We start from the raw sequence: 23376 nt of genomic DNA, 5'->3' as shown, positions 1-23376 counted from the left end.
GAAGGCAGAGGTGGAAGAGATGCAGAAGATACCCTACGCATCAACAGTAGAAAGTTTAATGTATGCTATGGTGTGTATATGCCAAGACATAGCATATGCGGTTGGTGTTATCAACCGGTATCTTGCCAATCCTGGCAAAGAACATTAGGCAGCGGTGAAGTGGATATTGCGGTATCTAAGAGGATCATCCAGGTTGAGTCTATGCTATAGTGATGGAAAACCTGTGTTAGAGGGCTACACAGATACAGATATGGCAGGCAATATAGACTCCAAGAAGTCTACATCGGGGTTCATGTTCACGTTTGTAGGGGGAGAAGTTTCTTGGCAGAGCAAGCTACAAAAGGTCATAGCATTGTCGACGATAGAGGTGAAGTACATTGTAGTCACAGAGGCATGCAAAGAGATGCTTTAGATGAAGAGGTTCATATAGGAACTCAGCCTGAAGTAGGAGAAGCACGTGGTCTATTGCGATAGCCAAAGTGCTATACATTTGAGCAAGAATCCAAGTCAAGACTCCAAGTCGAAGCACATAGAGATTCTATCACCGGATCAAGGATACTTTGGAACAAAAGGTGTTACAACTTGAAGGTCCACCACAGGACGATAATGGGTCGGACTTGTGATGATAAAGGCTGCAAAGGCAAGTTAAGGTTTGTGAGCGGAGCTGAAACGAAGAATGTGGATTCCGCTATAAGTGAAAAGAAAAATTTTGGTGGAATTTTCTCTCATTCATAGGTTCAGTGAAATCGAGCAGTTGATATCATCGATAATTGCTGATTTTCACCGGAAGCTGGCCCATTCCCTCATATTGACTGGAAAATGGATGGATGGAATGGATTTCTAATGAACATTAAGATAGGCCCCAAGTACAGTTTACGTTAGGACGGTGATGCAAGGAAGGACGTGAGGTCGAGCAGAGTCTTCCGATGGCGCTCCCCTAATTTTTCTAAGCACCTTCCGTGTTTTACTATTTATAGTAAAAATGGAATTAAAACAAGGAAACGACATCCGATGGTATTTCTCAAATCCAGCTTGCGCAACCTAACTTAGCCGGGTTGGGTGGCTAAAGTACCTCGTCCTACCCTAAAATCATATATTTTATGTCCGATAACTTATTTCAGTTTGTGAGATACGTCGGTTTTAAGTTCTGACGGTCCGGATCATCTCCGTCTCCGATCGGGCCTCTTTCGATCCATCCTAGCCATGAAATTATCCGTAACCCGGTCTACATCAGATGGCAACGTCAGTTAATGGGTGAGCCAGAAGTCCGGTGGGCATTTAAGCATAGAGGATGGGGTTGCTTGACCAAAGGTGGGGCAAACAATGACATTGGTGACAAATACATTCTATCTATCTAATTTTCCACCTCATTTTAACGCATGGACCAAAAAATGAGGCCGTCTAAAGCTCGTGTAGACAAAACGAATATGAAAGTAAGGGAATATAATTAATGTGAGAGCAAGAGGTTGGTGTACATTTAAGTCTGAGGGTGAGAGTTGATGGACTCTAGGTAGGGTCCATAATAATGTTTGTGACAAATCACTCAATCTATCTATTTTGTCACCTCATTTTGGGGCACGGGACAAAAAATAAGGCTGATCCAATGTTCAAGTGGGCCAAACAAACATGGAATAGTAGAATAAAACTGCCGCCATTGAAACATTAGTGGACCACACGATAAGAACAGTAGATGAAATGCTTACCATTAAAACTGCCGTCAAGTACCGTGAGTCCTGTAGTTCATGTGAAATCCAAGACTTACATCAGCTGCACCATTGGGAAGAGGGTTTTTCACCATAAGTAAAGGTGTAAAATCATTCTGAAACTTCAAATTCACACTGTTTAGACAACATGAGTAATAGGAGAATTTACTAATCCTGGTATGATTTTACACCATAAAAACAGCTAGCTGATGGAATGCTTACCATTAAAACATCTTGGAGGCATCTTAATTGGGCCCACTTTGAGCTTTTGATATGCCTCATTTTTAAGCCTATGACTTAAAATGAGCTGGAAAAATAAGTGGTATGGGCCAATTTCTTAGAAATATCAAAGTGGTCCTATAGACTATCAAACTTAGGTTAGTAAGGAAAGCTATGCCAATTAATGTGAGAGCTAAAGGTAAGTGGACATTTAAACTGGAGGGTGGGAGTTGCTCGACCATAAGTGTGGTCCGCAATGATGCTTGTGACAAATCTGCTCCATCCATATATTTTGCCACATTTTTATAAAGCATGGGACAAAAAATGATGCAAATCCGAACTTCAAGTGAGACAAATGAACATGGAATAGTGGAGTTAAACAGCCAGCATTGAAACATTAGCAGGACAACGCGATAAGAAACAGTAGGATGGAATGCTCGTCATTGAAACATCTTGGGGGCATCATGGGATCCACCTTGAGCTTTGATCTACCTCATTTTTAGGCTTTTAACCTAAAATAAGCTGGAAAAACAGATGTATGGGTCCATTTCTCACAAACATGCCCCACATACGGTCGTTAGGTTAGCACCACAGTCAATGTCTATCAATTTGAGAGCCAAAGGTCCTTTGTGGACATTAATTAGGCCAAAGTTGCTCAACCATAGGTGGTGTCTGCAGTGATGTTTGTGATAAACTCGTCAGGTCCATTTGTTTTGCCAATTCATTTTAGGGCATGGGACAAAAATTGAAGCTAATACAAATCTCAAGTGGGCCAAACGAACATGGAACAGCAGGGTTCAATGGCCACTGTTGAAATATTAGGGGGGCCACAGGATGTTTGTGACCAATCCACCCGGTCCATCCATTTTTTTCCAGCTCATTTTATAGCATGGGCCCAAAAACGAGGCCAATATCAAGCTCCAGTGAAGGAAACGATAGTAAACAGTGGGGAATGAACACCTACCATTGAAAAATCTTTGGGCTTTAATAGGCCCACTTTGAGCTTTCGATCTGCCTCATTTTTTGGCCCGCACCCTATAATGAGCTGTCAAAACAGATGGATTAAGTGAATTTCTCAAAATCAACAAGGTGGTATGCCAATGAATCCAATGTAATGTGAGGTAAAGATAATAAAATACCAAAAACCAATCAGCAAGCGGTTTAGTGTTTAATGGTGAAAACTATAGCTGCGTTTTAGGATATAGTTTAAAGGGTTCCAATCCATAATCGAAAAGGCAGGAGGCCATATGGAAAAATCCCAGTTCTCATGTCCTCTGAATATTGGCATCCCTAAAACTAATAATGGGGCAAAAATGTCCAAATGATTCTAGGCATTATATATAGTATTGATGTGCCAAGCCATGGTTTCTACCCATCCATTCAAAACTTCTACGAACGGTTCAGTCCCCAAACCTTAAGAAGAAGTCACCACCGGATCACCCAAGTAAATAGATCAAAGAGCAGCGCTTGGATGTAATAATCTTTTTATGCGTGGGGACACATTCTTAAATTCTACTATTATTTAGTGACAGAGGTAATTTCACCGGTTCATGGATCATGGGCTGCAGCTCGTCTGATTTAACGTTGAGGGCGGTTCCTCTGCGAGTCTTTTACCTCCAGCGTAGTCTATAAAAGTTGCACATGGGGTCTACTATTGTATGTTTATTGCATCGAATCTGACCAGCAGGGCCATTCCATTGGATGCCCCAAAAATAGGCTGATCAACTGTCACGTGGGCCACCACTTAATTTTTGGAGGCTTTTGAGTGGTTGACATTGTTTTCCATGGTTTGGCCAGCCTAATGGTTGGATAGGCTTGTTTTTTGAGGCGTTCCATCATCATGGTGGTGCTCACTTAATACATGAGTTGGATGGCATACACACAAAAGTTGGGACCCACACATGTAATAGTGTACAAGCATGTAAATAGTTTTTTAGACGCAGGTGGCCTCAACTTCCAGATCAGACAGTGATTGCACGCCTACCAAGAATTTCAGGACTTTCACAGTCAATTCTTTTTCTTTTTTTTTGGGTTTAGCAAAATTCCAATAACGGCCATGACTGGATGGCATAGGGCCCAAATTCGTTTCTCGTTCGTTTGTTTAGGCTAAGTCTATCTATTTTGTGGCCCATGCTCAAGTGGACCACTTAATTAGGGCTAGAAATGGGTCTGCGACTCTAGTATCGGGCAGGTGCAGTATGAAGATCCATTTGGCCATTAATATAGGACCGTCAACTCATCAGATGGGCAGTTGACAACGTCCCAAATTTCATGAGTGGACCAGCCCAACTCTTGAGAGAAGGCATGCTAACATTGGACACAGCTCACGAATGGTAGAGATCTTGCACACATGACCTGTAGACACCTGCCCTGTCAATCTCCCCAAAATTAATCTCTGGCGTGAATTGCCTTGGCAGTGTTCATTAATTTGGAGTAGCATCACATACAAGAAAGGCTAATATTTCAGGGATCCATACAGTTCATCTATTGGGAGTTTTGGGACCCAATGAATGGGTGAAACTGCAAGGAACTCTGGTATTGAACGGATATAAGCATATATCCAAATCTAAGACTGAAAGTTGCGGTTAACATTGAAATACAGCCATGGGTAATATGCGCATACGTATGGACTGCATGTGCCATGATCTAGACTGTCATTCTAGGCTTATGGACCATCGGCAGTTTGTAACAGGATTTCCAAGATTGACTTGTCCCAGTTCATCACTGTCTGAGTTCCATGCATCAAAAATCATGCAAATATGATCATCATGGAGGGCATGTGATTTGAACCTTTGGTCTTTTTCAATAACCTACCATTCATGCCCTTTCAACAGGTGGCCCACCTGATGATCATATGGGCTAGTTTTTCGAGACATGGAAACTAGCTATTGTTAGGACAATCTGACGAGCAGCACCTGTCTCACATGAGTATGTTTTGGTTCCATGGGCAAGGTACTAAAATTACTAATCCGAAAGTAAAACAGACCCGAGTGAAGCCATGCAATGATGATAAGATGAGCTGTGATGGAAAGAGGCAAAGACAGACTTTTGTTTCTCCCTGGAGTTGGATAAACGACCAAAGCAGACATGACTAGAAACCTGATGTAGTTGGATAAACGACCAAAGCAGACATGACTAGAAACCTGATGTAGAGCGAGTCGCAGACACTTTCATGGTAAAGATGGACCAGAAAAGGCATGATCGGAGGTGGAAATGATCACAACCATCGGAACCTTAAAACAGTCATATTTTGCAAATCGAAATAAGTTTTTCGACATATCATGTATGATTTTGGGTTGAAGAAGCTACTTTAGCCAACAACTCTGCTATGTTGGGTTGCCCATGCCAGATTTGCGAGATTCCATCATATCGATAGTCAAACGTCATTTTCTTTTCGGTTTTACTATAAATAATAAGTTTTAATTCGATCATAACTTTTAATCCTTTGAGTTTTAGGAGTTGTGCCCAACATGAAAAGGGCTCAGAAAAATTAGGAGAATAACGTGATTAGGCTAAATTGGACACTTATTATTTTTGGTGGAAAATCATAAAGTCTAGTAGGAATGATGAATAAATAGTAAACTTACTATTTATAGTAAATCATTGTGGTTGAGTTAGAGTTTCAGTCTAAACTTCATCTTAGGGTTGGGCTCATTGTTTAAAGGACTGTAATTTCATATATGCATATGTGTGCGTGTGTATATATATATAATCTAAAGAGCTCAATGGATTCGGAGTAGTTATCCTTGAGGAAGATGGCGATCAATGTCATCACGTCCTTTCATGCATCAATTGGTATCAAAGCGAGGACTAAACTTGGGCCGATGACAACTAACGATGAAATGGACCAAATACCAAAATCTTATGGCTGGTGATCCAAGGATTCGTTATCTATTGAGATTTATGAAAGCTTTCCACCAGGAGAATCAGTTGACCATGCAAGGTTTGCATGTAACCCATGACCGTATTGCAGATATACTAATTCCGCTTCGAGCTCAAGGCGATGCTCAATCGCCTACGATCGTTGTACGACACAATCCCGATTTTCATAGAGTGTTTTTGGAGGTGAATCGTAGGATTACGCCAAATAAGTCGAGCTCCAACAACGAGGACGTCGATGGCGTCAGTGCCCAACAAGCGGTCCATGGAGATGATCGACTACATCTTGTTGAAAGAGACTAGCAAGGTAAGGATGAACTTTCTAGTTTTAACAACTTATTGTGTTTAGAAGAATTCCTCGATTGGTTAGCCGAAGTAGACCAGTATCTAGATTACATGGACGTGCCGAAGTATAAGAAAGTAAAATTGGTTGTGTTCAAATTAAAATCCGGTGCCTCTGCATAGTGACAACAATTACAACTCTCATGTACACAATATAATAAGGTGTCTATCCGATGATGGCTATATATAAGACGCCTTCTTCGATCATGATTCCTCCCTAGTGATTACGAATATGTATAGTTGCAGCAATACTAAAAATTTTCAATACGGGAATCAAACTGTCACATATTATACCGAAGAATTCCAACGGTTAGTAACATGGAATGACTTGTTGGAAGCTGGATTACAGAAGATAACACGCTTCATATGCAGTTTACGGACAACAATTCAGGACAGAGTTCAGATGCACGCGGTCAGGACCGCGGATGACGTGGTTCAATTGGCAGGTAGGGCGAGAATGCAGCTTTCAAGAGTCCCTAGTCAGCCCCCTATTACAAGTCGCACACAAGATTTAGTGTTGGCCAAATGAAAGGAACCAATAAGAGGGCATCTTCAACCTCTTACAACCGCAAACTGTGATACAGCGAGTGGTCCATATAGGCTTCAATGTGCAGCACCCATGCTGTTAGATGAAGAATCAATTAGAACTATCTATCTAGTTTTCCGTGCTCTATATGATTCAAAACACACACCCATCAAATGATTTTAGACATCCAATTGATGGCTTTCAAAGCGATTGTTTGAAAGAAAGATAATTGACATCCATAGCGTCTAATTAAAGAAAAATGTTACACAGAATTTTCTAAATCCGTGGGATTTCTAGAGCATAGGCCTGAAACCACGTACTGTAATCACGGTTTTAAGGGACAACTCTAGCTCACTCGCTTGATTTTGAATCAAGTTGCAATTCAGAGAACCTGGTAGTGAATTGGCTGGTTAGGCAAAGTCACCAATATTTTCTGCGCAGACAACTTCTGAATTGAATCAGATGCGACCCAGCGGATCAAGTCCACCCAGCCAAATCGTCAAGCCAACCTGGACATTTTATGGACCATACATAAATAATTGTGTTGTCCGATCATATTCCATTGTTTCCTGTAACGGAGCCACCTGAGTTTTGGATTGGCATAATTGTTTGCCTCTGGTCATAACACAAAGAGGCATGATTGATGAACGTGAATCAAGGTCGCGAACATGTCACCGTGGACTTACTGAGCATGATAGTTGCATGCTCTACCTGCAATAGGTGTTGCACAGGATTTTAGTCCCTTGGATGGCAATGCCCCAGTCCTCAATCGCAATTTTGCAGATCCCTTACCCAAGACCCCCAAGTAAAATGAGAAATGAAGGTCGCACCTGCTCAACTGAGGTTTGAAACTGCCCCCAATTCATGCATAGAAGTGGGTCACATGTGTAAAATCAGATCCACTTACCACAAGATCATCACTGTGTGAGTTCCATGCATCTAAAATTACGAAAATATATTGAACACATGATTTGAACCATTGGACTTTTTCTAATAACCATTCATTTCATTTCGATAGTATTACCCACCTGATGATCAATCGGCCATGTTTTTAAGACATGGAAACCATGTATTGTTAGGACAACCTGAGGAGTAGCTACACTCTCACGTGAGGTATCTAAAACGATACAAGTGAAGTCATGCAATGGCAATAAGATGAGCTTTGATGGAAAGAGGCAAAGACAACTTTTGTTTTCCCCTCCTGTTGGGTACAACTCCCAAGAAGACTTAACTGGACCTCCCAATATCTCAAGACTTCTGAGGCTCATTTGGATAGCTCACTATGACCTTAATTATAAATTATAAAAATGATGCATTATAGCATAATGCTTATGTTAATAAGGGAGCGTTTGGATAATAAGTTGGTTAAGATAATTAAGCTATTTATTGCACAAGTAACTTATTTTAGTTTCTACTATGTTTGGCAAACAGCATACTAGCTTCTCCTCTCCTTTGTCTGTCTCCTCTCCTCTCTTCAGTCCAAATCAGTGATTGAATCTTAGAATCATCACGCACCTCTCCTTTTTCCTCATCCACTGATCGGATGGTTAAGACAATCAATGCCAGACTTTTAGAGTCAAGTGTCCTTTTTGTTGGGTGAGTGGGCCCATGAATTTATGGGTTTGATTCTGATTGTAAGCTAATTTGTTTGGACTTTTCAAGCTTAGTCTATTATAAGGTTTTATTTTGCCTAGCCCACGCTTAATGAGACCATTAAATTAGAGACAGCTATGGTCCTAGACTTTGTCAGCCCATAGGACGGATGGCCAGTACTAGGCAGTCACGTACCATGAGTCCTGTAGATTCAGTCAAATGTAAGACTTACATCAGCTGCACCACAGGGAAGAGGGTTTTTCACCATAGGTAAAGGTGTAAAATCATTCCTGAAAGATTTTAATTCACACGGTTTAGACAACATGAGTATTAGGAGAATTTACTAATCCTGTTATGAAACCTCAGATGAGTGGATTGGATGGTCTATACACACAAAAGTGGACACCACATGTAACTTGGAGTATTATAATAATGAGACCTCTTATCTCAGTTATTTCCCATGGTATGTACCTACGGTTGAATCAGCCTGATTTTTGGCCATGGTCCAAATAAAGAGCAGCACACTTGATTGATGGATCGGATCTCATCCACATGAGCTTGAGCCAACCAACAGGAAAGAGTGTTCAAACATTCAGAGGGTCACAGGGTGTTCATGACAAATCTATTCAGTCCATCTATTTTCTTATTGAATCCCTCATAAATAAGGCCGGCTTGAAGCTCAAGTGAGCCACATCACAGGAAACAGTTAGATTTAGCGCTAGCGTCCATACTTGAAATATCTGGGGGCCATTTTGAGCTTCGGATCTGCCTCATTATTTAGCCCATTCCCTCAGATTGACATAAAAATGGATGGATTGAATGAATTTCTCATGAACATTAAGGTAGTCCCCAAGTACATTTTGAGTTAGGATGGCAACGTCAATCAAGTCCGGTGGGCATTTAAGCATAAGGGGTGGGCCGGCCGGGTTGCTTGACTGATGGTGGGGCAAACAATCACATTGGTGACAAATACACTCTATCTATGTAGTTTTCCACCTCATTTTAAGGCATGGACCCAAAAATGAGGCCCATCTAAAGCTCAAGTAGGCAAAACGAATATGAAAGTATGGGAATATAATTAATGTGAGAGCAAGAGGTTGGTGGACATTTATGTCTGAGGGTGAGAGTTGCTAGACTATAGGTAGGATCCACAATAATGTTTGTGAAATCCGCTCAATCTATCTATTTTGCCCCCTCATTTTGAGGCAATTGACAAAAAATAAGGCTGATCAAAAGCTCAAGTGGGCCAAACAAACATGGAATAGTAGAATAAAACTACCACCATTGAAACATTAGTGGGGCCAAACGATAAAAACAGTGGATGGAATGCTTACCATTAAAACATCTTGGAGGCATCTTGGGTCCATTTTGAGCTTTTAATGTGCCTCATTTTTAAGCCCGTGACTTAAAATGAGCTGCGAAAATAAGATGTATGGGCCAATTTCTTAGAAATATCAAAGTGGTGTTGTTGTCAGATATCTTAAATCTAATTATCATGGCTCGATGACATTGAGCAGGCTTTGATGTCATCGAAGCCAGTTGATGCCATCGAGTATTTTTCGATTTTCACCTCTGGTCGCTAGATAGATTTGGTCATTCTTCGATGACATCGAAAGATGCTCGATGACATGAAAGTTTTGTGCACAAACTTTGCGGAAACGCAGATTTTGCGAAATTTCTTTTCGATTTTGTTTGAGATTCTTTCTAAAACTATATATATGGGTGTAAACAGGATTGAGAAGTATTCTAAGGCTTCTTAAACTATTTCGAAGGGTTTCTAAATAGTTATAAGGTTTCAAAGGGTGTAACAAGAGTGAGATTTGAGGATTGATGAAATTGGGTAAGTCTTCTCTCTTTGTAATTTCTGCTTTCATAGTAGATTTTTATCGCTTTGTGCCATGATTTTTTCCCAAAAGGGTTTTCCATATTAAATTATTGTGTTCTCTTTGTGTTTGCTTAGTGCTTTTGAATTGCAATCCTAGATTCATCTCTGTGTGATTCTACCGTTTTTCCTAACAAGTGGTATCAAAGATATCATCAGGGCGTAGGCTTGATCTGCAGGATTAGTATTAATAGGAAACATTAGGTATGACATTGAGAAGTACTCAGGTAAAAATAATTTTGAGTTATAGAAGATCAAGATGATCGGTTTCTTAACCAAGCAAGGTGAAGATGGTGATCTTGAGGAGTGACAGTCGACTATGAGTGATGATGAATCTTGATAAAATTAAAATGCCTTATCCTCGATTCGTTTGTGTCTCATGGATGATGTTCTCTATAATGTTTTGAGAGAGAAAACTGCAGTTAGTTTATTGGCGAAGTTAGAGGTTATTTATGCGAAAAAATCTACTGCAAATCGCCTACACTTGAAGCTACAGTTGTTCACCTTCAAGATGACAGAAGGTGGAAATGTAGAGGCCCATATCATTTACTTTAATAAATTGATTTGCAAGTTGCTGGATATGAAGGAAGTGGTAAAAAATGAAGATCAGGCATGCATGTTGTTGAATTCTCTTCAAGGATTGTATGAGTCATTCTGTGACACACGCATACTTATAGACTTCATGTGCCATGATCTAGACTGTCATTTTAGGCTTATGGACCGTCTGCAGTTTGTAACAAGATTTTCCAGATTGAGTTATCCCAGGCCATCACTCTGTGAGTTCCATGCATAAAAAATCATGCAAATATGATCATCATTGAGGGCACGTGATTTGAACCTTTGGTCTTTTTTTTTTTTTTAATAACCATTCATTCCCTTTCAATAGGTGGTCACACCTGATGATCACATGGGCTAGTTTTTCAAGACATGGACACTAGGTGTTGTTAGGACAATCTGACAAGCAACGCCTGTCTCACATGAGTATGTCTTGTTTTCATGGGCGAGGTACTCGAATTACCAATCCAAAAGTAAACAGACCCGAGTTAAGTCATGCAATGATGATAAGATGAGCTGTGATGGAAATAGGCACAGATAGACTTTTGTTTCTCCTTTGAGTTGGATAAAGCTGATGTAGAGTGGGTCGCAGACACTTTCATTGCAAAGAGGACCAGAAAAGGCATGATTGGAGGCGAAAGTGATCATGACTGTCAAAATCTTTAAAGAGTCGTATTTCACAAACTGAAATAAGTTTTTCGACATATCATATATGATTTTGGGGTAGAAGAAGCTACTTTAGACAACAAACTCTACTACGTTGGGTTGCCCATGCTGGTTTTGCCTAGGGCTGTACATCGAGCCGAGCCGAGTCGAGTCGAGGTGGTCTAAGCTCAGCTTGACTCGTCCATGCTATACTCGAGTTCGAGCTCGAGCTCGAGCTCAACATTAAAGCTTGGCTTGTTTGCCAAAGCTTTCGAGTCGAATTCGAGTCGAGCTAGTGGTTCGAGTCGAGTCAAGTTTACCTTAGTAGGGTAAGGGAAAGAAAAAGAGGGAATGGGGATGGGTAGGGTCGGGTAGGGTTTTTTAGTAAAAACTTTTAAGTTTTAACTTTTTTTTTAAACTTAAATATTATATATATATATATAATATTAATATAATATATATTATTAAAATATATTACTCAAGCCGAGTCGAGCTCAGGCTCAAGCTTCGAGTCGAGTCGAGTCAAGTTGAAATACACTATAGTTGAACTTAGCTTAAATTCAACTCGAGCTTTAGTAAACAAGTTGACTTGCCCTGAGGGGGCTTTTCAAGCCGAGACGAGTGTGCTTTTCGAGCTAGCTTAACTCGTGTACAGCCCTAGTTTTGCCAGATTCCATCATATCGATAGTCAAAAGTCCATTTTCTTTTCGGTTTTACTATAAATAAATAATTAAGTTTTAATTCGATCATAACGTTTAATCTTTTGAGTTTTAAGAGTGGTGCCCAACATGAAAAGGGCTTATAAAAATTAGGAGAATAACGTGATTAAGCCAAATTGGACACTTACTATTTTTGGCCGAAAACCATAAGCTTACTATTTATAGTAAGTCATGGTAGTTGGAGTTTCAGTCTCAACTTCATCCTAGGGTTGTGCTCATTATTTAAAGGAATGTAATTTCCTTTTTTTATTTTTATTAATAATGAATCAATTTATTTTTGAATTTATTATAAATTATTTCTATTTTATCCCTCATGAATTCAAGGAAACTCTGTGAGGAATCTAGAGAGCTCAGTGGATTCAGAGTAGTTATTCTTGAGGAAGACGGTGATCGATGTCATCACATCCTTTATTGCATCAATTGGTACCAGAGCAAGGAATAGACTTGGGCCGATAACAACTAACGATGGAATGGACCAAAGACCAAAATCTTGTGGTCGGTGATCCAAGGATTCATTATCTATCAAGAAGAATGAAAGTTTTCCACTGAAAAAGTCAGTTGACCATTCAAGGGCTGCAGGTAACCCTTAACTGTATTGCCGATGTACTAATTTCACTCCGATCCCAAGGCGATGCTCAGCCACCAGTGATCATTTGCGACACAATCCCAATTTTTATAGAGTGTTTTCGGAGGTGAATCGTTGAGCTACTCCAAATGAGTCGAGCTCCAACGACGAGGATGTCGGTGCCCGACAAGCGATTCATGGAGATGATTGAATAAAATCGTACTAAAAGAGACTATCGAGATAAAGTTGAACTTTCTACTTTTTAAGAATTATTGCGTATAGAAGAATTCCTCAATTGGTTAGCCGAAGTAAACTGGTATTTTGATTACAAAGACATGCTGGAGCATAAGAAAGTAAAATTGGTTGCGTTCAAATTAAATTCTGGTGCTTCTACATAGTGGCAGCAATTACAACTCTCATGTACATAACATAATAAGGCATCTATCCGATCATGGCCACATACGAGACGCCTTCTTCGATCACGATTCCTCCCCATTGATTACGAGCATGTATTCTTCTACCAATACCAAAATTTTCAATAGGGGAATCAAACTATCATATATTACACCAAAGAATTCCAACGGTTACCAACAAGGAATGACTTGTTGGAGGCCGAATTACAGATGGTAACACGGTTCATATGCGGTTTAAGACCGACAATTTAAGACAGAATTCAGATGCACCCGATCAGAACCACGGATGAAGTGGTTTAGTTGACATGTAGGGTGAGAATGCAGCTTACAAGAGTCCCTAATCAGCATTATCCTTCGACTCAACCTTCCATTACAGGTCGCACACAAGATTCAATGTTGGTCAAAGGAAAGGAACCAATAGGAGGGCGTCTTCAACCTCCGACAACCGCAAACTGTGACATAGGGAGTGGTCCATATAGGCTTCAACGTGCAGCACCCACAATAGTAGGTCCGAGTAATATTCCAAATCATTATGGTTGGCCAAATCTAAACAATTGTTATTATTGTAGCCAACCAAGCCACTTATCAAACGCTTGCCTTCAACGCCCCGCGGCCCACTTGGTCATTAACGAAAAGGGCCCTAAAGGCATTTGAAACACTGGTTAAGATCATAATCTAAAGGTATTATGCATGCATGATGATTTATTTCCACAATTTTTAGAAACATAGGAATTGTAGGCTCACATCATTTTCACGTACTCTCTTCCTCTATGTTGTTTTCTCTCATCTCCCATCTCTCTCATCCTCTCCCCCAGTGGACCCCACAGTCCAAATCAGTGATTGAATCTTAGAATCAATACGCACAATCAATGCTAAAGACTTTTAGAGTCAGGTGTCCTTTTTGTTGGGTGAGCGGGGCCATGAATTTATGGGTTTGATTTTGATTGTAAGCTGGGCTTTTCAAGCCTAGTATATTACAAGTTTTTATTTTGCATAGCCCACGCTTCAGGAGACCCTTAAATTAGAGCCAGCAATGGTCTTGACCCTGTCAGCCCATAGGACGGATGGCCAGTACTCGGCCTCAGTTCATGCACTGCGTTGTGCTTTATTTTTACCCTAAAACTATTAAGTATGCACATGGTTTAGAAAACATGAGTATTAGAAGAATTTAATAATGTTGGTATGAAATCAGATGAGTGGATTGCATGGTCTATACGCACAAAAGTGGACATCACATATAACTATAATAATGAGACTTCTTATCTCAGCTATTTCACATGGTGTGTACCGAGGACGCGGATTAGATACTGACAAGTTCAGTAGCCAAATTGCTATTGAAATGACGTCACCAAGCTTTGTGCACCACACCATAATGCATGTGTTGCATCCATACCGTCCAACCATTTGTAAGGATCGTTTTATGGCATGAGAAAAAGAATGAGATTGATCTAAAGTTCAAGTGGACTCACCATAGAAAACCGTGGGATCAGTCACACCCACCGTTGAAACATTTATAGGGGCCCAACATGATGTATTTTTTAGATCCAACCTATTCATAAGTTAACATAGAGATAGATGAAGTGAAAAAAAAAATATCAGCTTGATTGGAAACTTCCGTGGCCCCTAAGAAGTTTTGAATGGTGGATATCACTGTCCCCACTGTTTTCTATAGTGGGGTCCACTTGAACTTTAGATCTATCTCATTCTTTTTCTCATGCCATAGAATGATCTCTCCAAATGGATGAATGGTATGGATACAACACACGCATCATGGTGGGTTCCACGGAGTTTGGTGATGTTACTTCAGTAGCGATTTGGCTACTGACCTTGTCAGTATCTAATCCATGGTGTGTACCGACGGTTGAATAAGACTGATTTTTGGACCGGGTACAAATAAAGAGCAGCACACCTGAATAACGGGGTGGATCTCATCCACATGAGCTTGATCCAACCAACAGGAAAGAGTGGAGATTGAACATCTCCTGTTGAAACATTCATGACGAAGACACAGGTGTTCATGACAAATCTATTCAGTCCATCTGTTTTCTTAGTGAATAGCCAAAAATGATGCAGACCGAAGCTCAAGTGAGCCACATGACAGGAAATGGTGAGATTGAACGTCCACCCTTGAAACATCCTAGAGCCATTGTCAACTTCAGATCTGCCTCATTTTTTGGCCCATTCCCTTGGATTGACTGAAATATGGATGGAGGGAATATTGGACTTCTCACGAACATTAAGGTAGGCCCCAAGTACAGTTTGATATAGTATAGCAACATTAATCAATGGGCCAACCAGAGGTCCGGTGGACATTGAAGCATATATGGTGGGGGTTGCTTGACCGTACAATGATGTTGGTGACAAATCCACTTTATCCATCTATTTGCCACCTCATTTTAAGGCATGGACCCAAAAATGGGGCCCATCTAAAGTTCAAGTAGGCAAAACGACTATGAAAGTATGGGAATTAAACGTCCGGCTGATGAAATAATCACAGAGTCGCATGATGTTTTTGACAAATCTTTGGAGTCCATTTATTTTGGCAGCTCATTTTATCGCATGGCTCTAACATGAGGACGATACCAATCTCCAGTGGGCCCACGATAAGAAACGGTGGTATGGAATGCTCACCATTGAAACATCTTGAGGCATCCTCGGCCCATTTTCAGTTTTTGATCTGCCACATTTTTAGGCCCACGACCTAAATGAGCTGGAAAAATAGATGTACCAGTCAATTTCTCACAAACATTAAAGTGGCCCCATGTACAATCAAGACTAGGTTAACACGACAATCAATGTGAGAGTGAGAGAGATTGGAGGGTGAGAGTTGCTTGACTATAGGTGTGGTCTACAATGATGTTTGTGACAAATCTGTTCAATCCATCTATTTTGCCACCTCAATTTGGGGCATGGGAACAAAAATGAAGCTAATCCGAATCTCAAGTGGGCCAAACGAACATGGAATATGCTCGGATTTTACTTTTAGATTCAAGTCTCCTCTTTTGCGGGGAGCATCAAGATTTCAAAGAGTGAGCCCTAGAACCATATGAGTTTTGGCTCAGATTCTACTATTAGAGTCAAGTCTCATCTTCTATTAAGAACATTGAGTTCCAAGCAATGGGCCTCGGGACTGGATTGGCATGGGCCCATTTTCTACTTTATAGTCAAGTCTCCTCTTTGTTGATATGATCTGGAATTTGGACATGGATTTTAGAGTCAAGTCTGCTTTTTTACATTAATGTTGCCAAATTCTAAGTAGTTGAGCCTCGGACTTGATACAAGCCCACAATTTTTACTGTTTTGTTTGAGCTTGTCATGTCAAAGTCTAAGTTTTTATTTTACACAGCCCAATCTCATGTAGAACAATAAATTAGGCTGGCAATGGGCCTGTGACTCTAGTCAACCCTTTAGCAAACTAACCAAGCTTGCTTCTAACTTGGGCTCAGGTGTACTTATTGGGTTATGCTTTGGTTTCAGCATGAAAACAAAGGCTATTAAGGTAAATAAATCAGGCTATGGCTGACTCATTCCTATATCAAACCGTTTCTAGGACGCAAGTGAAGTGTTAAGAAAAAGTTCCAATTCCCAAATATTACAAAGTTATTAATGGGCTTGAAATACAAGCCCTTAAGTAAATGGGTTGAAGGAGTGGTGCTTGGGCCTTATGATTTGTTATCAAGTGGGACTACATGTTAAATTCTAAATCCAATTAGTAAACGGAGGTTGATCGGGTCGGGTCCATGGGTTGTACCTCTGTTTGGGGTTTGAATGTTTGATATGTTTTGTAGAGGGCCACTAACCCCAAACTAGTCCCTCCCTCCACCACTCCGCATAAATTGTGGATGTGTTTGATCTTTGTAGAGGTGATGGTGATGATGACAAAGAGGAGATGAGCTCTCCAAGATGCCTTCCTATCATCACTTCGAGTACCACGACACCCAAGCTATATACGTCGCATTTTTCAGTCACCCTCATCGTATATGCAAGCTCTGCAAGAAGGAAGACAGTTTAGTCATGTTCTTTCTCTTTGTTAATCATCAATAACTACACTCTTAAGCATATATCAAACTCACAGGGGTTTCTTAATCTAGGTTTCATATCTTCTAGGTTATTTTGCTTGTTAACCCCAAGGCATCTCTACAAATTGTGCATATGCCAACTGCCATGTGTGTGGCACATATGGGAGTTGCATAAGATGTGCTGAACTTTTAGATGATCTTGCTAGTAAGTTAGGATGGTCTACTTATAAGGCATGCCACATGCATACATATGGGAGTTGCATAAGATGTGCTGAACTTTTAGATGATCTTGCTAGTAAGTTAGGATGGTCTACTTATAAGGCATGCCACATGCATACATTGAGTGCGTACTATTGGCATTTTTTTTTCTCAAAACTGTCCATTGTTTTCATGAGTTGGTGGCCTGCCTGATAAGAGGACCAGATTAATCATTGTGTTGGGTCATTTGCATGGTTAGGCCTACCTTTATGTATGCGTCATATATCCCAAACACATGAGAAGTTGGCATGTGTAATCTAGAGTGTATTGATGCATCTATCGGTATCGTTGTATCTACACATTTCATTGGCAAGGATTGGGTGATATGGGCGTGTTTCAAGAATTTCCAATCTTGGAACTTCTTTTGTTTGTGTGGGGCATTCACTGTGTGCGGCATCACATCAACAGTTTGGATGATAGAGATGTCTAACCCTTATGCAAGGGAGTAACCCAGCCCTTATGCATCATTTTCACATTTACTCGTATGGGCTAGAAGCAATGAACTTTTTCAATCATTTATTAAATAGTGATGACTCATCCATCTATACTTGGTATCCATGTAAATCTATCCAGACCATCTGAAAATATGGCCCGAGCATATCCCAAAATTACACTTATTGGAGGATTCTATACATCCAATTGGTGGCCAACAAATGGACAGTTATGGAAAATGGAGAGCGCCACGGATTTAATAGCTGATAACATATGGTTAAGTTGGTTGGGTAACATGAATCCTGGTCGTCTTACCATGCAGCCACATTACTTTCAACATGCATTATGTAAAAAATGATGGACATCAAGTGCCGCAAAGGAAAGACATTCTTAACAGTATCTTCATTTGCATGGTTATATATTAGTTTTAAATATTCACAGATGCTTTACAATTTTTTAGTTAAACAAAGTTGGGGATTTGAGCAATACAATCCCTTTTATGTTTCTTTGCAAGGCCTCCTACGACTGTTGGATCTTCCAGTTTCCCTAGAGTGCCACATTTGACAACTCATGCACAACTTTACTATGTAATTTCCAACAAAAAATAGAAAATCTTACAAAAAATTAAAGACCAGTTGCTAATAAAACTATTAAAGCATGGAGAATGAATTGACAACTAACCTAGAACGATGTATCCATAACTGCCTGCAAGGGTGGTCCAATTGGACGAATCGGGTATCAACAATCTGGCAGTGCCGAAGTCAGGGACACAGGCCTCAAATTCTGAATTCAACAGAACGTTATTGCATCATAGGTCTCGATGGACAATTGGCCGAGTGCAATCATGGTACATGTAAGATAATGCATGGGCGACACCTTTAATAACCTTCACCCTAATATTCCAGTCCAACTATGTAGCTAATTCATCGTTGCTTAGGATGTTAGCCAAGCTTTCCCTTTCTATGTAATCATAAACTAGAAATGAGAATTGAGCATGGGAAAAAAAACCATAAAGCTTCACAATGTTGCGATGACAAATTTCTGTTAATGCTTGAATCTCATTTCTAAAACTTCTTTGATCAATTTGATCTGCACCTTTGAAGGGATTAAGTTTCTTCACAGCTACTTCTTGGCCCAATGGTAGATTTGCTTTGTAAACTTTTCTATACCCTCCAGTTCCGACGCAGTATTTGTTGTCAAAACCCTCCGTTGCTTCCACAATGTCTTCAAATATAGCAATCCCATCATAATTCCATATTGAAAATGGATTTCCGCTGCTCCTTTCAAGAACCCCTCTTTCTATTTTTCTTCTTATTTGATAAAAAATGGAAGAAAAACTAACGATTACAAATAAAAGAAACAAGACCACCAAGAGAGGAAGAACAATGAAGATGACAACTTGGTGGACTTTTCTTGCATCACCATCGCTTGTTGAAGGAGCATTGCAGGGTCTCAAACCTTGCACTTCACCACATAAGCCTTTGTTTCTTATGAATGCCTCTGCGAGAGCCTTCTGAAAGGACTTTCCAGGGTTCTGCTGCTGCTGCTGCTGCTTCTTCTTCTTCCTCTTCTTCTTCTTCTTTTCTTAATTTATCCAAGGCACGTAAGAGGATTGACATAGATGCGCAATGACTGATCGGGCTTTTCAATTATCCAAGGCAAATAAATTATATTCTTAATACCCTCCATTTTAAGTGGTCAAGGGTCAGGATTTTGTGTTCAGAACATCTCTCGGGATGGTGAAGATTGGCAGATTTGGGATGCTAATCCTAACTGAAATAGTTACAAAGCTGTCATTTCAGGCTATTTATGGTAGCGGCAGGCCTGACTCAAGTTTCAGACCTCGTTTAGTTTAGTTTAGTTTTATTAATATTATTATCAATTTTGGAAGGTAGTTTCATGGAAAGTTGATTCAGATGATCAATTATCTCACTGATCTGATGTTCTAACTAGCTGATTCATTTACATCAATTGTATGGCTAAAGTGAAAAATAATCAAATTCATCCAGAAACCATAAGAGGAAGAAAAAATAGCACATTAAACTAACTTGATCAATGAGGAGCTCCCAGTTTGATTAGCCTCAGCAATGACCGGTGTTTACTTACCTGGAATGGACCAGACTGTCGGATTGGTTGGGATCAGAACTCATAACTGAAACAGGATGGGTTTTGGCTGGGACTGAAACTCCTAGGTGAAGCGGGTCAGTTCACTAAAAACACAAGTCAGCCATTTTATTAAGAACGTGCAAGTTCACCAGTCAAAGCTGAAACACAACCTGCATTTGTAAGCCAAACATGTTAGAAGGATAATATTGCTAGTTGTTAGTAAATAATTTTATCTATAGCAGATTCTCAGGCCAGAATTGGTCAGGAAGTCAAAATATCCATTAGGAAGTTAATAACCAGGCAACACGTGAACATCAGATTGATGTTTAACAGCAGCATCAGTTATAACTTGTATATGCATTAGGTATATAAAAAGTATGTAATGCTGACAAAAAGACGAAAAGCGACAATTGGTTAAAGTTCATAGAATTTGCAACATCTTGCAGGCCCTAAACCCATGATTTGAGTAGCGAAATGAAAGATGATGCATCTAGTTACAAATGAAAACTCAATTCTAAAAATATTAGGTAAGACACAATCTGTCACTGAAGGTTTACCAAGATCATGAACATTCAACATAAGACCAGCAAACCTATTTTTGCTCTTTCTAATCTCTTGGGCATTAGGTCTATCGAAAGGGTCAACAGAAATCCTCCTGCTTGAGCTGGAAAATGCAACTGGCAAATATACAGAAAAGGAAAGAATCGTTTATCCCAACATCAAAACTTCATGTTTATACCAAAGAATGGTTTATCCCAATATAAAAACTTCATGCTTATTCGGCAATTTAAGATGTCAAAAAGTCTATTCTCTATAGAAGATAGCAATATCTCCAGTGTAAAAGAACCTAATTGATAAAATTCAAAAAGATCAAATTACAGGAACTGGATACTTGAGACATGCCCCAAAACTGAAGCAATTCCTCTATGCAGCAGCAGTTGTCTTCCTCGGAGCCACTTGGGTCCCTAAAAAAGGAGAAAATCAGTCTCAAAAGCTATCAAACTGCTAGGCACCAAAAAAAAAAAAAAAAGGTTCAATCTTGACAAAGATGGAAGAAGCAAAGACTACCTTCTCTGAAATTGCACTTGAACCTTTGAGGCACATGATGTAAATACCTCATCCTTCCCATTCCGGTTGTCTTCCTCCTAATGGCCTTCACACTCCAGTTATCTGTTTCTTAAAGATAATCAGTAAACAACATACTTACAGAATCTGCTAAAACTATATACATTACAAGAAGATAAAGAAAGGAATAAAAAACTGTGACCCATGAAATGGTCCATATGGCAAATGTTCTGAGTTTTTCCCATTGAATGTGGACATTTGCTGCACCCAAAAGGCCACGAAATCTGGCTGACCAAAGACCTAACTACTCCAACCATCCATATTGTCTTGATTGATGATCTATGCCTGATCCAAAGTTTGATGAGATGAACAGCCAGATATATATTATGGGGCCCATGGAATCAAACAAATGGTCCTCGAATTCATAGGATTTATTTATTTAAATTAATTTTTAGGGTTAGACTGAGTCCGTATTTGGTTCAACAAGTTTCCCTTTGGTATTTCGTCACTTTTTGGTGTGCCACTTTCTGGGCATAACAACATTAGAACGTCATGAAATTGGTCACTATCGAGCCAGCTTCAGAATGATCCCATGATCATACAATTCTGATACAGTTAAAGTGAGGTACAACCAATTTAAGATAAGCCTATATGTTTGTGATGAGATTCAAGGGCGTTTTGGTCATTTCTTATTATATTAGGTTGATAACTGCCTCTTTGGCTTTGCGTGTAACAGCACATTGTGGTTACTTTTATTAAAATTTCGTGTTTAGCGTGCGTTGATTCCCTTTTGGCATGTGTTGCCTCTGGTTGAAACAGAGGAGATTGATTGATCAGTAGTTTTGACCAGTGGGCTGGTGGGGAATCATTTCCACAGCAAAAAAAAAAACGCATGAAAAATAATAATCAAAGAATGATTAAGCAGAATATCCAAACCCAACTAATGCATAAAAACCGAATTGAGCTTCCAAAATTGGAGAAATATTAAAAAAGCAGGGGTCGGTAGATTACGTACGCTTGTGGATACGGCTAGCGGTATAAGCGCAAGAAGCACATCTGCTCTTCTGAAGATGAAAGTTATGGCGCCCGCACCGCACGCAGAGAGTGTGTGTCTTGTTCCTTCTCTTCCCAAAGCTTCCCGTCCCTTTCCCTTATAAATTAAAATGGAAATTCATTATTTTCTTTCTTTCTTTCTTTTCTTTTTTCCTTACATGAGGAAATGGAAGATGATGAGATTAGAGTTAGAGATTAGTGAAATTACCATATTAGGCTTCGATGAAACTGTGTTCTTCTCGGTCTCCCCATTGGAGTGGGAGATGAGAAACCTGCAACCTTTCTCCAACCCAACCACTCTGATGCTCTGTTTGGCCGTTTATATTTTGGTGTCCAAAGCTCTGTTGGGCCTCGGGCCAGGCTCACTTTCGACTCAAACTTGGTTTGTCTTGGCCGGGTTTGGGCTGGGCCTATACTTATGCCATGGCCCGTACCAGCCCAGCAGAGAAACCAAAAGCTGACCTCGAAAATTGGCTAGGCCCGACTCGATCCTTCCCAGCCCAAATTTGATAAAATCACTATTTTGCATTTAAATGTTGTTAATCCATCTGTTGATCAAGTGGGGCACACATACACAATGAAATAGATGTCCAAAGAAGCGAAACCAGCTGTATGCATTCATGAAGAATGGGTTGTTGTCTAGGGGATGACTAGAGTGGGATACTTATAGGAGCAAATGAAATTAGGGTCTTAACAAAGGCCCAAGCTTTGCCCATGGACCAAGCTAGTATTTTAAAGCTGGATTCAAAGTAGAAATGGGCTCATGGAGCTTATGCAAGTCACCTTAATTTAAATATTAGGAATGTGGTCCATCTTTGTTGTGAAATTATGTTATTCTTGAGTGACTCATGTGTCCTTATAACTTTACATAATGGGTGAAGAAAGCAGGCTGCATCAGCTCTCAAATCCTACCAATTATTCATGGAGTAGATTTAGGGCCTGTTTGGCCCGCTGGATTAGATGGGCTTAGGTGGGATGGAATTGCATCTGGTCATGTGCCAATTCCACTCCATGTTTAGTAGACACTTTGACTTGAGGTATAGTATAATTATCTTGAGTCACATTGCCGGAGTGTGAAGTCGTTGCTCTTTTTTCTTTCTCTTTTCTTCTTTTCCTTTTCAATTAACAAAACTACAATTGGTACCTTCTCTCGCTAATAAATATACCCATTCTTCTCCTAATAATACGTTAGTAGAAAACTATTATTTCAAAAAAGTATAACATCTCCTAAAAGGTAAATTCTTTGGTTTAGAAGACATTCAGTTAGAAGATAACCATCACACATACAATGAAACATTTTTATTCTTCCAACATACCTTTATAACATTTGGGTTTTGATCACCAATCCCAGAAGTCTACTATTTTTTAAGAGAAATGTAGGAGCACACCACCTATAACTTTA

At 39.8% G+C, this 23376-nt stretch overlaps 1 protein-coding gene across 1 annotated transcript; it reads right to left on the bottom strand.

Annotated features, from left to right (window-relative positions):
• Nucleotides 1-20563: 20563 nt before the first annotated feature.
• Nucleotides 20564-22186, bottom strand: LOC131240566 (large ribosomal subunit protein eL37z-like; the record flags this gene model as incomplete). The annotated part of the gene is made up of 4 exons (XM_058238856.1): nt 20564-20821; nt 20925-21026; nt 21937-22071; nt 22183-22186. Coding segments are annotated over 4 exons (282 nt in total), but the record flags the coding sequence as incomplete, so codon positions are not given.
• Between the last annotated feature and the right edge of the window lie 1190 nt (nt 22187-23376).

The sequence above is a fragment of the Magnolia sinica genome, chromosome 3, assembly GCF_029962835.1.
Source record: "Magnolia sinica isolate HGM2019 chromosome 3, MsV1, whole genome shotgun sequence".
Classification (NCBI taxonomy): domain Eukaryota; kingdom Viridiplantae; phylum Streptophyta; class Magnoliopsida; order Magnoliales; family Magnoliaceae; genus Magnolia; species Magnolia sinica.
Note: the sequence above shows the minus strand (reverse complement) of the source record. Positions and strands in the feature narration are given on the sequence as shown.